Source organism: Terrapene carolina, unplaced genomic scaffold (genome assembly GCF_002925995.2).
Source record: "Terrapene carolina triunguis isolate 2854851 unplaced genomic scaffold, T_m_triunguis-2.0 Scaffold926, whole genome shotgun sequence".
Lineage (NCBI taxonomy): Eukaryota > Metazoa > Chordata > Testudines > Emydidae > Terrapene > Terrapene triunguis.
The window spans coordinates 6,437,725-6,452,434 of record NW_020665277.1 but is presented as its reverse complement, the minus strand read 5'-3'; the positions used below and the strand labels follow the sequence as shown (position 1 = coordinate 6,452,434).

Sequence of the window (14,710 nt, the reverse complement as noted above, 5' to 3'; positions counted from 1 at the left end):
GACACTGACTCCACCATGACAATAAGGATGAGAACCGATCAGCTGCGTAGAAGGGAGCAAGCGTTCCTGCAGGACGGGACCCGCCTAGCGGGCTCTACTGCACGGGGCTTAACAAGGCAGGCCCCGGTTTGGCCACGTGTTGTCCCCGTCCCCTGTAACGGCGAGCTGTCCGGGGGCCAAAGTCCACCCCGGTGAAAAAAGGGGAACTTTGCCTCCTCCTGGTATTGCGGCTGCCCATTGCGCTGGGTGGGGCGGGACAGCAGTGGGGCGACCCACCATCGCAGAACATCGCCGGCTGGTGCTGGGGGCACTCGGGGCTGCCCAGGCCTGGCAGGGAAAGGGCCAGCTACCTGTGGAACAGGCACAGGAGGCGCTCAGGAGGACCCCCCATTCCCAGCCAGCCAGGGCACTTGGGGGAGCCACCCCCCAGAGCCTAGCACAGCTGAGGGTGGAGGACGGCCACCTGCCTAGGTCCTGTCCCAGTTGCAGCTCAGAGAATGCGCCCAGGCCGGAGTTGGGGTAAAGGGGGAAGTTGTACCGACGGGCCCGAGGGATAGGGTGGGGAGGGGGTTTACACCCACAGGGTGTTGTGGGGGGTGTGTGTGTGTTACAGGCTGCAGATCCCACTGCATAGACCAGGCCGCAGGGGTTCCCAGACTGGGCATGTAAACAGGTGTTGAGGGGGTGCTGTCACCCTGACATAAGGCTAAATGGGGAGGAAGAGGGGGTGGGGCACTTTGGGGAGTCTGTCTGCACAGCTGCTGAACGCTGGCCGACGTGGTGAGGTGGTTACTGTGAAACAACTGCTGTGTTGTGGGCTCCACCAGCTGAGTGGGGAAACTGAGGCAGGGAACCTCCTTTCTGGGTCTGGGTTATTGTTTTAGGCTAGAGCTGGGCATTTCTTGCATTGCTAAGTGATGGGCGGCGGTGGCTTAGAAACCTGTGTGCAGCGTGTGGGTATATGTGTGTTAGGCCTGGTCTACACTAGGCTTTTATGTCGACTTTAGCGCCGTTATATCGAATTAACCCTGCACCCGTCCACACCAGGAAGCCATTTAGTTCGACATAAAGCTCTCTTTAAATCGATTTCTGTAATCCTCCCCAACGAGAGGAGTAGCGCTAAATTCGACATGGCCATATCGAATTAGGCTAGGTGTGGATGGAAATCGACGGTAATAGCTCCGGGAGCTATCCCACAGTGCACCACTCTGTTGACGCTCTGGACAGCAGTCCGAGCTCGGATGCTCTGACCAGCCACACCCCCGGGAAAATTTGAATTCATTTTCATTTTCCTGTCTGGGCAGTTTGAATCTCAGTTCCTCTTTGGACATCGAGGGGAGCTCAGCAGCAGTGGCAACTATGCAGAGCTCTCCAGCAGAGATGGCCGTGCAATCCAATAGAAAGAGGGCCCCAGCATGGACTGATCGGGAAGTCTTGGATCTCATCGCAGTGTGGGGCGATGAGTCCGTGCTTTCAGAGCTGCGCTCCAAAAGAAGGAATGCTAAGATCTACGAGAAGATCTCCAAAGCCATGGCAGAGAGAGGCTACAGCCGGGATGCAACGCAGTGCCGCGTGAAAATCAAGGAGCTGAGACAAGGCTACCAAAAAACCAAAGAGGCTAACGGACGCTCCGGATCCCAGCCCCACACATCCCGTTTCTACGAGGCACTGCATTCCATCCTGGGAGCGGCCGCCACCACTACCCCACCCCTGACCGTGGACTCCGAGGATGGGATCATGTCGGACATGACAGCGGACGGGGAAGAGGAGGAAGGAGATGAGGAGGACGAGGCAGTCGACAGCGCTGGCACCGCTGATTTCCCCGACAGCCAGGAGCTCTTCATCACCCTTACCGAGATCCCGTACCAACCGTCCCCATCCCTTACCCCGGACACAGAATCAGGGGACGGATCAAGCAGTAAGTGCTGTAAACATGTAAACATTTATTTAAAACAGAACGGTAATATTTATACTATTAACAATGTATATTTATAAAAGTGCTGTAAACTAGTAAAAAAATAATCAGGTACAAAACAGGAATATTTACAAAGGTAACAAATGGGTTTTGCATGATTTCTCTGTCTTAGGCTCTTCTCAATTTAGTCCCAAGTATTTTAAAAAAATTTCACAATGTCCGTTACTACATGATTCCCAGGCCCAAGACGCTCCACTCCAAAGTCCCAGTGCACCTACGCGAAAATCCGGTCAATGTGGCCGGGGATCGACGAGAAATCCTCGTAGGAGAACTCCTCGTAGGTCTCGTGGAGGTAGAGCTCAAGCCTGTTGATCAGGTTCCGGGGTAGGGCGATCTTAGTGGGCCCTCCGTGGTAGCAGACATGTCCCCTCCATGCCACAATCAGGTACTCGGGGATCATGGCCCGACATAGCATGGCGGCATACGGCCCCGGTTTCTGCATGCTTTCCCGCAGCATGCGTTCTCTCTGGGTGTCCGGGATCCTCAGGAGGGTGATGTCGCTCATGACGCCCTGCTTTGAATTAGGGAGGGGACTGTTAGTATTGGGACTGCTTTACAGCCACGCGGTGGAGGGAGAGGGGCAGCATACAGGGATCTTTCCCTGGGACAGCCGCGAGGGGGTGGGACAGGGGCAGAGTTGATGCTGTCCTGATTGCTGGCAGCAGAGACTGGCATTGCTTTCAATGTGAAAGGAGGCCAGTGCTACAGCTGGAGTTTTAAGCAGCCACAAGTCTGCGGCTTACCATTATTGCCCGCTCCAGAAGTTCAGGTCTCCAGCCACAGTTCTCTGAACACTCCAAGACCTCCGCAAGTCCACAGGCACTGAAGGCGACGGCCGAAAATTCGACCTTGTCCTGAGTGCGCATGTGAGAGGTTCAGTGCATGGTCTTGTTCACAGAGAAAGACTAGGTTCTTTGTATACAATTTCATTTATCTGTCTCAGGAATTCACTCCCTTTTTAAAATTCACACAGACACATCTGCGACTGTCTCCCAACCCAGCCTGTCAGCACACTCCCAGAGGCTAGCGCAGATTAGGCGGAGGAAGAAGAAGACGCGTGAAGACATGTTCACAGAACTAATGGGCTGCTCCCGAGCCCAGGCAGCCCAGCAGACACAGTGGAGGGAGAACTTGTCACAAATGCACCGAGCAGTCATGGAACGGGAGGAGAGGTGGCGTCAGGAGGACCAACAGGCTACTGAAAAGCTGCTTGGACTAATGAGGGAGCAAACGGACACGCTCCGGCGCCTTGTGGATGTTCTGCAAGACCGGAGGCAGGAGGACAGAGCCCCGCTGCAGTCTATCTGTAACCGCCCTCACCCGCCACCAAGTCCCACACCACCCTCACCCAAAGTCCAAAGAAGGAGGGGCGGCAAGGGCCGTTAAAACTTTCAATCAACCCCTGCAGACTGCTCTAGCAGTAGAAGGCTGACATTCCCCAAAATTTCATAAGTCCTTTCCTACCCACCTCACACAAGCCCCCGTCCAAGTTTCACCCCCCACGTTTCATGTCTGGTTCGCAATAAAATGTTTGTTTCTGTTCATTACTGTTTCGGTCAGGTTCTTTTGAGGGAGAGTCTGTCTGGAGGGGGGGAAGGGGCTTGGTAATTGGACAGGACAGTCACCTTTAGCAGGGTACAGAGGCGGTGTCAGGTCCAGCATCAGGACACATACACAGTGCAGTCACTGGTTACCCTGGTCAGTCTGGGAGGTGCTTTTCATGTTTTGGGGGGGGGGGGGTTGCTCTGTGACTTTGTGGCGGGGGAGGGCAGTTACAGATCTTATGCAGCGGTCCTTATCCTGGCTCACAGATCCACGCAGCAGGGGATCTGTAACCCTACCCCCCCTGCCAGAAAGTCACATAGCCGACACATACACACAGTCCCCCCCAGGAGTGCTGGCAGGCTCCATTGAAATAACCAGTCCACCAGTGCGGAGCCTGTCATTCCGGGAGTTTAGAAGTATCATTTGCATCAGAACACTAAACCCGCCCCCCGCCACAGTCTGCGTCCCCGGTTTAAAATATTCCCGCGAAAACAGCAATACAGACAACGGTGTTCATTAAAAAATCGAAATGATTTTATTTTTTGGGAAGGGGAAGGGGGTGAAGGTTGTATGTAACTGGAGAGGATAGTCAAAATGGACTGGGTAAAGAAACGGGGGCAGGTTCAGCTTTTCTGTCCACAAACTGAAAAGTCACTGGTTGCCCTGCTCACTCAGGAACCTAGCTTTCAAAGCCTCCCGGATGCACAGGGCGTCCCGCTGGGATCTTCTAATGGCCCGGCTGTCTGGCTGGACGTAATCAGCAGCCAGGCTATTTGCCTCTAGCTCCCACCCCGCCATAAAGGTCTCCCCCTTGCTCTCACACAGGTTGTGGAGCACACAGCAAGCTGCAATAACGATGGGGATATTGGTTTCACTGAGATCACAGCGAGTGAGTAAGCTTCTCCATCTCCCTTTGAGACGGCCAAAAGCACACTCCACCACCATTCTGCACTTGCTCAGCCGGTAGTTGAACAGTTCTTTTTCTGTGTCCAGGGCGCCAGTATAGGGCTTCATGAGCCAGGGCATTAGCGGGTAGGCTGGGTCCCCGAGGATGACTGTAGGCATCTCCACATCCCCAAGAGTTATTTTGTGGTCTGGGAAGTAAATACCTTCCTGCAGCCGTCTAAACAGACCAGAGTTCCTGAACACGCGAGCGTCATGAACCTTGCCCGGCCATCCGACGTAGATGTTTGTAAACCGTCCCCGATGGTCCACCAGTGCTTGCAGCACCATTGAAAAGTAGCCCTTTCTATTGATGTACTGGCTGGCCTGGTGGTCCGGTCCCAGGATAGGGATGTGAGTCCCATCTATAGCCCCACCGCAGTTTGGGAATCCCATCGCGGCAAAGCCATCTATGATGACCTGCGCGTTTCCCAGGGTCACTACCTTTGGGAGCAGTACCTTGACGATTGCCTTGGCTACTTGCATGACAACAACCCCCACGGTAGATTTGCCCACACCAAAGTGGTTCGCGACTGACCGGTAGCTGTCCGGCGTTGCAAGCTTCCAGAGGGCTATGGCCACTCGCTTCTGGACAGTGAGGGCTGCTCGCATGCGGGTGTCCTTGCGCTTCAGGGCAGGGGACAGCAACTCACAAAGTTCGAGGAAAGTCCCCTTCCGCATGCGAAAGTTTCGCAGCCACTGGGATTCATCCCAGACCTGAAGCACTATACGGTCCCACCAGTCCGTGCTTGTTTCCCGGGCCCAGAATCGCCGTTCAACAAAATCCACATGCCCCATTGCCAACGTCATGTCCTGGGCGCTGGGGCTCGTGGTTTCTGACAGCTCTGTGCCACTCTCCGACTTCAGGCTCTCACGGCGGTGCCGTAGCCTCCTCGCCCGATTTCTCTGCATCTGCCTCAGGGAAAGGTGTATGATAAGCTGCGAGGTGTTGAGAACGGCCACAAGTGCAGCGATGGTCGCAGCGTGATCCATGATCGCAGTGCTGTGGCGTCCGCGCTGTCACTGACCAGAAAAGTGCGCGAACTGATTTCCCGCCGGCGCTTTCATGGAGGGAGGGAGGGCGTTAGTGACGGACGGATGACGACAAATTTTTTTTACCCAGAAGGCATTGGCGGCTCGACCCAGAATTCCGATGGGCAGCGGGGACTGCGGGAACTGTGGGATAGCTGCCCACAGTGCACCGCTTCCAATATCGACGCTCGCCCCGTTAGTGTGGACTCACAAAGTCGAATTACTGTCCTTAGTGTGTCCTTAGTGTGGACACACACGTTCGACTTTGCAATATCGATTCCACATATTCGATTTAAGTAAAATCGAATTACCCTCGTAGTGTAGACATACCCTTAGTCACACCTAGCGCGTGCCCTTGGAGCGTTCACCTGGGAACCCAGAAGGCCCACGCGGCTGCAGTGCTGGGCGAGGGTGTGGTCAAGCGATGAGGAAGCTGAGGGTCAGCACTGGGCCCGGGGGCTGGGTAGCTGGACGGTGAAGTTGCCCCTCTCGGGAGTGGGTACCAGACAGCGTATCTGTGCCCCGAGCGTGGGGCTCGGATCACAACTCAGCCGCTGGAGGCTTCTGTACATGGGACCCAGCAGTTGGATCCCTCCCAATGCCAAGAGGGGGCGCTCAGCTAGTTCTGCGATGGAGGCCTGGGGTTCCCAGTATGAGGTGGCTGGGAGCGCCTGGCCTGGGGGGCGTTGGGGCACATGGGCTTGCCAAGGAGGTTATGTCATTTCCACTTAGCCCAACCCCCGTGGCATATCTGGGACCTTGGCTGTGCGCGCCGCATGGGGCTCTGGTTTACGGCTGCTGTCCGCGTGGGCGCTTTGGGGGTGCAGGAGCTGGGCTGAGCCGCCGTGCTCCTGCTGGAGTCGGTGGGAGGAGGCTGGTGGCAGAACATTCACAGTCCGTTTGCGGTGTGTGTGTGTGTGTGTGTGTGTGTGTGTGTGTGTGTGATCTTTGGCTCTGGGACTCACGAGCCCTAGAGGGGACCCAGCCAAGCCCCCCTGCTTTGGAAGGCCCCTCCTGGTGCCAGGCAACGCGACGGGGCTCCGACGTGGGTGACTGTGGGCTGAGCAGGTCTTTGCAGGGACACCCTTCTGGCTCGTAGCAATGGCTGCGTCTGCAGTGCAACAGGGCAGCACCAAGCAGGGATCAGGGCTCCATCGCCCCAGAGCCGGTCTGTGACCTGCCGGCTTCTTCTCCAGACTCTCAGCTCTCACAGAAGGAAGAAAAGGCCCCTAGCTCTCAGTGCAGTGAAGAACATTTCCAAAACAGAACCCAATGTGACCGATGCAGCGACGCTGCCTGAGTCTGCAGAGAGCCTGAGCCCGTCACTCCCAGGGGGGAGCTGCCCTGGGCGTGACTGACACAGTATTAGCTCAAAGGACCCATGATGCTCATTGGATGCCTTGCTCCAGGGCTGGAGGGGGGGGCTAGGAGCAACTTTCCTCGCGGGGGCGGACCAGCTCCAGGGTGAGGGTAGCATTCCTCGAGGAGGGGACCTGCTCCAGGGTGGGGGGGGGCAGCATTTCTCAGGGGGCCCTGCCCTGGGGGGGGGGTAGCATTCCTCGAGGGGGGGACCTGCGCCGGGGGGGGGGGGGGCAGCATTTCTCAGGGGGGCCCTGCTCCAAGGTGGAGGGGCAGCACAGGGAGAGGGGAAGGAGGAGGCAGAGCAGGCCCCAAGCAGGGCACTGGCCTATGGGAGAAGCTATGGCAGATGGAGAGGCTCTAGCGTCCCCTGGAGCCAGCGCTGGCTCAGCAGGGCCCAGAGCATGACACAAGGCCTGCATGACAGCAGAAAGCGCATGGGAGGCCTTAATGCCCAGGAGAGCGAGTGTGCCCGGGACCTGAAGCAGATGAGGAAGCAGGGGCAACGTCTCAGGGCAGCAGTTGGAGCTGGCAGAGCTGGGCAAGGGGTGTGTGGGGGGAAGATTTTAGCAGGGCCGGAGCGGAGGCACGCAGGGAACTGGGGGCGAAGTGGTGCAGAGGAAGAGACCAGCACGCCGCAGGGACTGCAGCCAGTAGAAGAGGGAGCTGGAGCTGGGTTGGAGTCTACTCCAATCACTCAAAGAAACACCCTCTGCAAGCAGATTAGCTGGAGGAAATGAGGGGGCCGGGGAGTCCCCGAGGTGCAGCAAGCTAGCCCCCAGGAAAGGGGTGAGCTAAGGGCAGCGCTGGAGAGAAGATGACCAAGGAGGAGAAGGCAGGTAGGCAAGGAGAGCTAAGAATTGGGCCTGGTGCAAGAGGAGGAAGAAGATGCAGTGGGAGGAAGAGCAGGCTGATAGGCAGGAGCAGCGTGAGTTGGTGCTGGAGGCGGCGCCGAGGCCAAGCAGCACAAAGAGCCTTTGGCAGCTGCTCCAAAGGTTGCCGAGCGTCTGAGGAGCCGTCCGTGTCTCCCACCGACACCGGGGCGTGCACTGGGGAGCGCGAGTTCGGGGGTCTCTGCGGGGCCGGCCTCGGATGGGGCGTCATTCTTCCAAAGAAAATAATGGCAAGAGGTTATAATTCCTGCAGGGGAATGAGCCGGAGTCTAGGCCCACTGCGTGGGGTGTCGGGAAACAGATTACCCCGCGTGCCTCTCCTCTGCTTCGCTGGTGCTGCTACGGAGTCGAGAGGTTTGCTGCGTCTCTGGAACCCGCCGGCCCAGTGGGTTGTTGTGCTAGAAGAGCTGGTAGGAACATCCAGGTCGCTAACAGGTGTCGGGGGAAGTGACCCAATGTGCAGTGAGGTCCTCAGCGCTGGAGTCACAGCTCCAGCAGGGCTGGGCAGCCCGGAAACCTGAGCCCTGGAGGTGTTGGGAAAGGTGGGCTGGTGTGTCACGGCTTCTCCTAGAGCTCTGCCTGGAGAGGAGGACAACAGAGCATCTCCCCTCTGCCTGCGTGTCACCCTGTGGTGCTGGGGGTGTCCTAGACACACAGGTCAGATCCTCCGCTGGGGTAGCTGGGCAGAGCGTCCCACGACGCCAGGGGTGCTACGGACAATTGGCACCACGGGCTGCCCCCTGGAGACGCGGCCCAAGCAGCTAAGGCACAGCCCGCAGCCAGCGCACAAGGAGGGGGCAAGACCTGACCCGGATGTTGGGAGGCAGCTCCAGGAGTCCTGCAAGCCCCAACTGCCCAGTCCAGGATCTATCAAGGTCGCTCTGAGGCCTCCCGGCAGTGGATGGGTTTAGCTGCTCACCCTCTGTGACAGCTGGGCGCTGAGGCCCAGGGGCGGTTGATTTGCCCAAGGGCACCCCAGTAGAGCCAGGACTAGGAGCCAGTTCTCCTGAGCCCCTGGCCAGTTCCCTACTCCATCTTTCCGGGCCTGCCTCCCCCCCGGATGCACCTGAGGCTCTGCGGTGGGGCTGCCAGGTAAGCCAACCCCCTGTCCACACTGGGAGGAGGTCTGGCCTGAACCAGTGCCGAAGCCTCCTGTGAAGCTGACAGTGCAGACCTATACGCTGAGGAGGCCACAGCCCAGCCGCCCGGAGCAGGATTCCCAGGCCGTGAGCGGGAGCAGGGGGCCCTTCTCTTGGGTGCTGGTGAGGACCCTAAAACGCCTCTGCTGAGAGCAATCTTCCATGCGGGGCTAAGGAGCGTGTCTGCTATTTGGAGGGAGGCCCAGCTTCTGGAACAGGCCTTCTCCGGAGCGCCCCAGATCCCCGGCACAGGGGGAAGAACCAGGGCTTCTTACAGCTACAGAGCCCTGGCTTCTCACGCAGGCTCTCGTGGGAGGGCCCAGCTAGCGTGTGCGCGGGTGAACGGCTCCCCCAGTGGGGGTGTGCGATGAGGGAGGCATGGGGCACTTGCTATGGGGTGGGTCCTGCTGATGGGCGTAGAGCAGATAGGAGGTCAGACTAGATGAGCACAGTTAGTCTCTGCACACCCATAGGGAACCGAGGGCCACGTGAGGCTCCCCCCTCCCTTCACCGTCCCAGCCCCGGTTGTGTCCACGTCCTCCTTAGGTTTCACGCACCTGCCCAGCTCCTCCTGCTGCCCCGTGGGCACTGGTGTGTGAGCGATGCAGCTTGGAAAGGGGGGTGGCTGGTGTCCAGACTGCCCAGAGTGCTGACACACAGGCCAGGTCCAGATGGGGAAGAGCTGGCCTGGCAAACCCCCTAGCGGAGACCCAGTTCAAAAGGGTTTGTGCCGGTTCCCTGAGCAAAGGGCGTGCAGCGGCAGCAGACGCTTATGCCCATATAACTGCCCATGCGCCGGGGCTTCAGCCAGGAGAGAAACGTCACCAAGAAATCACCCCTTGTAACTGACATTCTTATGGCCAGGTCTACACCAAAACGTCAGGTGGAGCCAGCAATGCCGCTCGGGGTGTGTGTGAAAAATCCACCCCTTGCGCAACGTCGTTACACCATCAACCTCACGCCCGCCTCTCGATTAGCTCCAGCAACGGGAGAGCCCCTCCTGCCGCTGTAGCAAGTGTCCGCCCCGACGTGCGTTTCTAGTGAAGACAGGGCCCAAGACAGCAAATCAGCCTCTAGGGATCAGCCGGCAGCTTTTTGATGAGCTGCCCGCGATCCCGCAGTGAGCCAGGAGTGGAACCCAGGAGACCTGAGTCGTAGGCCCCTCCGCTAGCCGTTGGATGTTATTCTCGGTGTTCCTGTAGCTTTAACCTCTTCACTTGTCCTGGCCAGTTTCAATGTGACTAGACATTGAGCTGAGCATGGGGGCTGGCCGTCTCCCTCCCTGGGGTTCCCCCGGCGTATGGCCAGAGAGCGAGCAGCGCCCACTCAGCCTGCATTCGCCGGGCGACACAAGGCCAGCAATCCCCGTCTTGTCGGCCTGGCTGGGTGGAACACTGCAGCTGTCACTGCGCCCCCTTTCCCCGCTCTACAGACCCGCCCTTCCTCCCCCTGGAACGGATGGCGTTGGGCAGACAAGGCATTTTCCGAGGGGGCGCTGCTTCTCCGCACATGCCGGCAGCATGGGGTCTCCCAGTGCACCCTTCCAGACCAGCTTATGCATACGGCCCTTCCCAGGGAGGAAACACCGGGGGCTTAGAGGGCGGAGAAAGGCAGGACATGGCTGGGAGCGGAAGGTAGATGTTTAACCTGCAGGGGATTAACCCTTAGGACAAGCTACCCAGGGAAGGGGGGATTGAAGACATGGAGAGATGGAGAATCCAGACCGAGGCCTTTCTGGAAGATCTGCTTTGGCCAAACACAAGCGATTGGGCTCAATACAGGGGTAACGGAGCGGAATTCTCTGGCCTGGGCTCCACAGGAGGTCAGGCAGGACGATCCAATGGTCCCGCCTGCCCTTAACGTCTCTGGAGCTAAGACTCTGTCTACACTGCAGAAAAAGACCCATGGCAAAGAGTCTCAGAGCCTGGGTCTGCTGACGTGGGCTCATGCTACTGGGCTAAAAATAGCCCTTTGCTTGGCCCGGAGCCCTCTCCGTTGAGGGGTCGGGTCTCAGAGCCCGGGGTCCAGCCGGAGCCCAAATCTCTTTAGCCTCATAGTGCGATCCCAGCATGCCTGTGTCAGCTGACCCGGGTTCTGAGACTTTCAGCCGCACGCATGCAACCTCCGCTCAAGCAGGGCAACGGTGGGCAAGCGAACCCTTCCCCCAACCAAAGGAGGGACACATGTATCAGATGGGACAGATCCACCCCGCGACGAGTCAACCTGGCAAACTACGCCCTTTGCTCGTTGGGGAAATTCCCGCTGGGTTAAAAAAAATTGCCTTTTCTGGGGGTGGAAAAATAGACTGTGTGAACGTGGGTATATTTTTGTGGTGAACAGTAAATTATTTGTCATGTGAGCATTTATTAAACTAATTCAAGAAACGATGGATGAATGCGTGGTACAAAAACCTTTCCACCTGCTTCACTGATAGCAGAGGAGGGAAGAACTAGGGGGATGAACAAACACAAAGCAAATAAGAAAACCGGAGGCTTTTGTCAGAGGGAAACATTGGCACATTGTTAACAGGCTTCAGCAGAGAGGCAACAATTTGCAAAGAGCTTTATAAAAAATAATCCCGGGGAATTATGCAGCTGGGGGGGTGGGTCCAGGAAGGAGAAAACTAAAATTGGTAACTGACCAGTGATGAGTCTTCTGTAGCAGGTTCAGAGAGGTCCTGTGAAATTACCCCTGTTTTCGTCTCTTTTTCTTCCTGAGACCTACGGCAAATAACACGCCCTTTAAAAAGAGGGAATGTTGGTATTTTCTTTCGCGTAAGAGGCCCGTAATGTGCTGTGGAAAGGGTTTGCCCAGAATCACCAACATTATTCTGAATCCGATGCTTTTCAGACTGGGCGTTTCTCACGCTAAGTGAGTCGCAAATGGCTGTTCCGGATCTGGCCTCTTCAGCTCTCCCCTGGGGCATGTAGATTTACAAACAACGCAACCAAGAAGCATGGCCAGCGTGGCCAAGCGGCTGCTGCATGCATTGTGCTGGCCGCTAAATTCTGTATCCCCAAAACACCCCAGCCCTGCAGGAGCTTCCCATTCAGCTTACAAGCATAGATGAGTCACTTCACCCACCGCTGAAATCTTAACGGTTTTTAAGGTCAGGCTTGATAATGCCCTGGCTGGGATGATTTAGTTGGTGTTGGTCCTGCTTTGAGCAGGGGGTTGGACTAGATGACCTCCTGAGGTCTCTTCCAACCCTGGAAGATTCTATGAAATGCAGCTGCCTCTGGGGTGGAACGTGGCAGCTGTTTAATGGACCACAGCAAAACTCAAGGACAGTTTAAGTAGTTAAAAAAAAAAAGGAATCTCTTCTGCCTTTGATGCTACCCAGAGACCTGAGCCAGCAGGCTATAATTACCCGGGCTGGGTTTTAGCGAGGGCTTTGGGGCTGCAAACCCCAGGCACCACCCCCTGGCCCCCAGTGCCAACCCTTTCTTCTGTCCCCCCGGCGCCACCTCTCTTCTACGCCCTCCTGACCCCTGGCACTGCCCCCTTCCATACCCCTGACCTCCGGCACTGTCCCCCTTCCACGCCCCTGTCCCCTGGCACTGTCCCTCCCTGCCTCCAGCACCGCCCCCCCTTCCACACCCCTGACCCCCAGCACCGTCCCCCTTCCATGCCTCTGGCCCCCGGCACTGCCCCCCCTTCCACGCCCCTGACTACTCCCCCTGGCTCCCACTGCAACCCTCCAACGGCACCAGGCCCAGCTGCAGGTTTGCAATCAGTGATCTGCCGGTGCCAGGCATGGGCACTAGCAGGCTGGGATCCCCTGCTGGCAGCTGGCTACTAACTCACTAGCCCATCCTCCTTAGTCTCTGATACCTCCAGGACCTGGTGAGCCACCCGCTGCCTCCTCGGGTGCAGAATCACCCCCCCAAAGGCCCGAAGGGAAGGTCGCAGGTGCAGTGAAACGGGCAAGCTTGTCACTTACTCCAGTGCTTCCGAAGCCCCAGGGTCAAAGTCGTCCTGGGGGTCGACGGTCCGGGTGGCTTTGTGCTGCGTGGATGCCTCTTGGAGCTTCCGCTTCCCTAGCAACTCCAGCTGGAAAAGGATTTGGGGGAAGCGGGGGGGGTTATTTAAAGGCTGCGGATTTGCAAATGGCAGAAGGTCCAAGTGCTTGGCGGGGAGCTGTGGGCGAAGGGTGGGAATGCCGAGAAGGGAGAGCAGCGGGAGCGGGAGGCTGAATGCGGTGCTACCAGCAGTGTCATGACGGCGTCCGGGGGAGAGTCCCCCTCAGTGAGACCCACCAGGCAGGGGTGGTCTCTGGAGGGAAGTGGGGAAGCCCTGTTCTTTGGATCACTGATAACCGGAGTGGCTAAAGCACCCGGGAATGTGCCCAGCTATGCACCAGCCGGGCAAGGGATCTGCCTGCCGTCCCTGTGCAGCTTCTGCTTGCGGTGGGGCTCTCTGCCCCCCCTCTAGTGGCAGCTCACGGGAGCCTGCTCCTGGCATCCAAGCTGCTGAGGTTGCCCGGTTCGATCCCCGTTGCCGACGCCCCGCCCACCCAGGCCGCGCTCACCGTGGTCAGCTTCTGCAGCGCGGCGAAGCGCTCCTCCCATGTGGTGGTGGATTTCTCAAAGGCGTTGTGCCTTTTCAGCAGCTTCTCGACGCTGTCCATGGTCTGTCCATAGTCGCCGCTGGCCAGGTACGGCTCCTTGGCGATCAGCCAGGCCTCGGCCACCGAGGCGTCCCTGGAGAACTGGCACACTTCCAGCACTGCCGCGGAGAGAGCAGAGGGGCGCGTTACACGCCTGCACCAGGTGGGGGGCAGCAGGGCCAGTCTCTGCGCCGGGGCTGGCTGGCTCCTCCAGCCAATGCTTCCCCCCACCCCCTTCTCCCGGGAGCCGCCTGTAAATGATTTGTTGCTGCAGCCGACAGGCCAGATTTCCCAGAGCTCCCATTTCCCAGAGCTCAGTGTGCTGAGGTCTGGGTGAAGTCCTAGCAGCTTCCTGGTGCCCACCGACCCTCCCCCACCACCAACATGCCCGTGTGGCACTCACACAGGCGGAGCCAGTCCCAGCGTCTGTCCCACATCTCCATCATCTCACGCCTCTTCTCCGTCAGCTGCAGCAGCTTCTCCTTGATCTGGAAGGGGAGAGAGGAGAGAAATAACCACGGCGTTTTCCACTCCCGGCGCTGGCGGGTGTCTCTGTAACTGGCTCTACGGATCTGCCGCGTGCTGCTCCGGAGGGCCCTCAGGCGGGAAACCGCCATCGGATGTTGCTTTACATGGAGCATCCAGGACACGCTGGGCACGTCGCAGGCTCTGAATGAGGGATGACACCACCGCCGCGGGGTCGGGAAATGGGGGGAGGGGCTCACCATGGACAGTTTTGACGGAAAGAAAAAAATTCATTTTGAATGTACATTTTCCAGGGAAAATGTTGCGGTTTTGATGAAAAGAAAAAAACCAAAATATTTCCATTCAGCAATGCTGCCGCGGTGCCTCATGGGAGTTGTAGTTCGGGTGCGCCATGCTCCCATTGTCTGTGGTGGGCTGGGCTCACCAGCCAGACTACCTCCCCCATGAGGGATCACAGTGGGAGGCGCAGGTGCAGTGCACCCCGGGAGATGTAGTTGGGCTAGGCTGCCCTGCCCATAGAAGTGAGAGCATGAGGCATTGTGCTCCTCACCTCGGCGCCTGCTTGGTGTCTGCGCTGCAGCAGCTTCTTCCCCAGGTCGACGCAGCTGGCGAAGCTCTTCTGCCTGGTTTCAATCTCGGACTTGATCCCCTGGTGGTATTTCATCAGCAACTCCACGGACGAGACATCTCTGCATAGGGTTTTGATCAGACAGTCCCTTTTTTAAGCCCT

At 58.0% G+C, this 14,710-nt stretch overlaps 1 protein-coding gene across 4 annotated transcripts in view; it reads right to left on the bottom strand.

The window, feature by feature from the left end:
* SPTB (spectrin beta, erythrocytic) overlaps positions 1 to 14,710 on the bottom strand; it is a 120,229-nt gene that overhangs the window by 17,251 nt on the left and 88,268 nt on the right. For all 4 annotated transcript variants that reach the window (XM_026660977.2, XM_029913787.1, XM_029913789.1 and 1 more), the window contains exons 28-32: positions 14,531 to 14,669; positions 13,898 to 13,982; positions 13,417 to 13,613; positions 12,829 to 12,938; positions 11,527 to 11,605 (exon numbers count right to left, since the gene is read on the bottom strand). In XM_026660977.2, the coding sequence (XP_026516762.1) occupies positions 11,527 to 11,605; positions 12,829 to 12,938; positions 13,417 to 13,613; positions 13,898 to 13,982; positions 14,531 to 14,669 (610 nt within the window). The remainder of the gene's footprint in view (positions 1 to 11,526; positions 11,606 to 12,828; positions 12,939 to 13,416; positions 13,614 to 13,897; positions 13,983 to 14,530; positions 14,670 to 14,710) is intronic.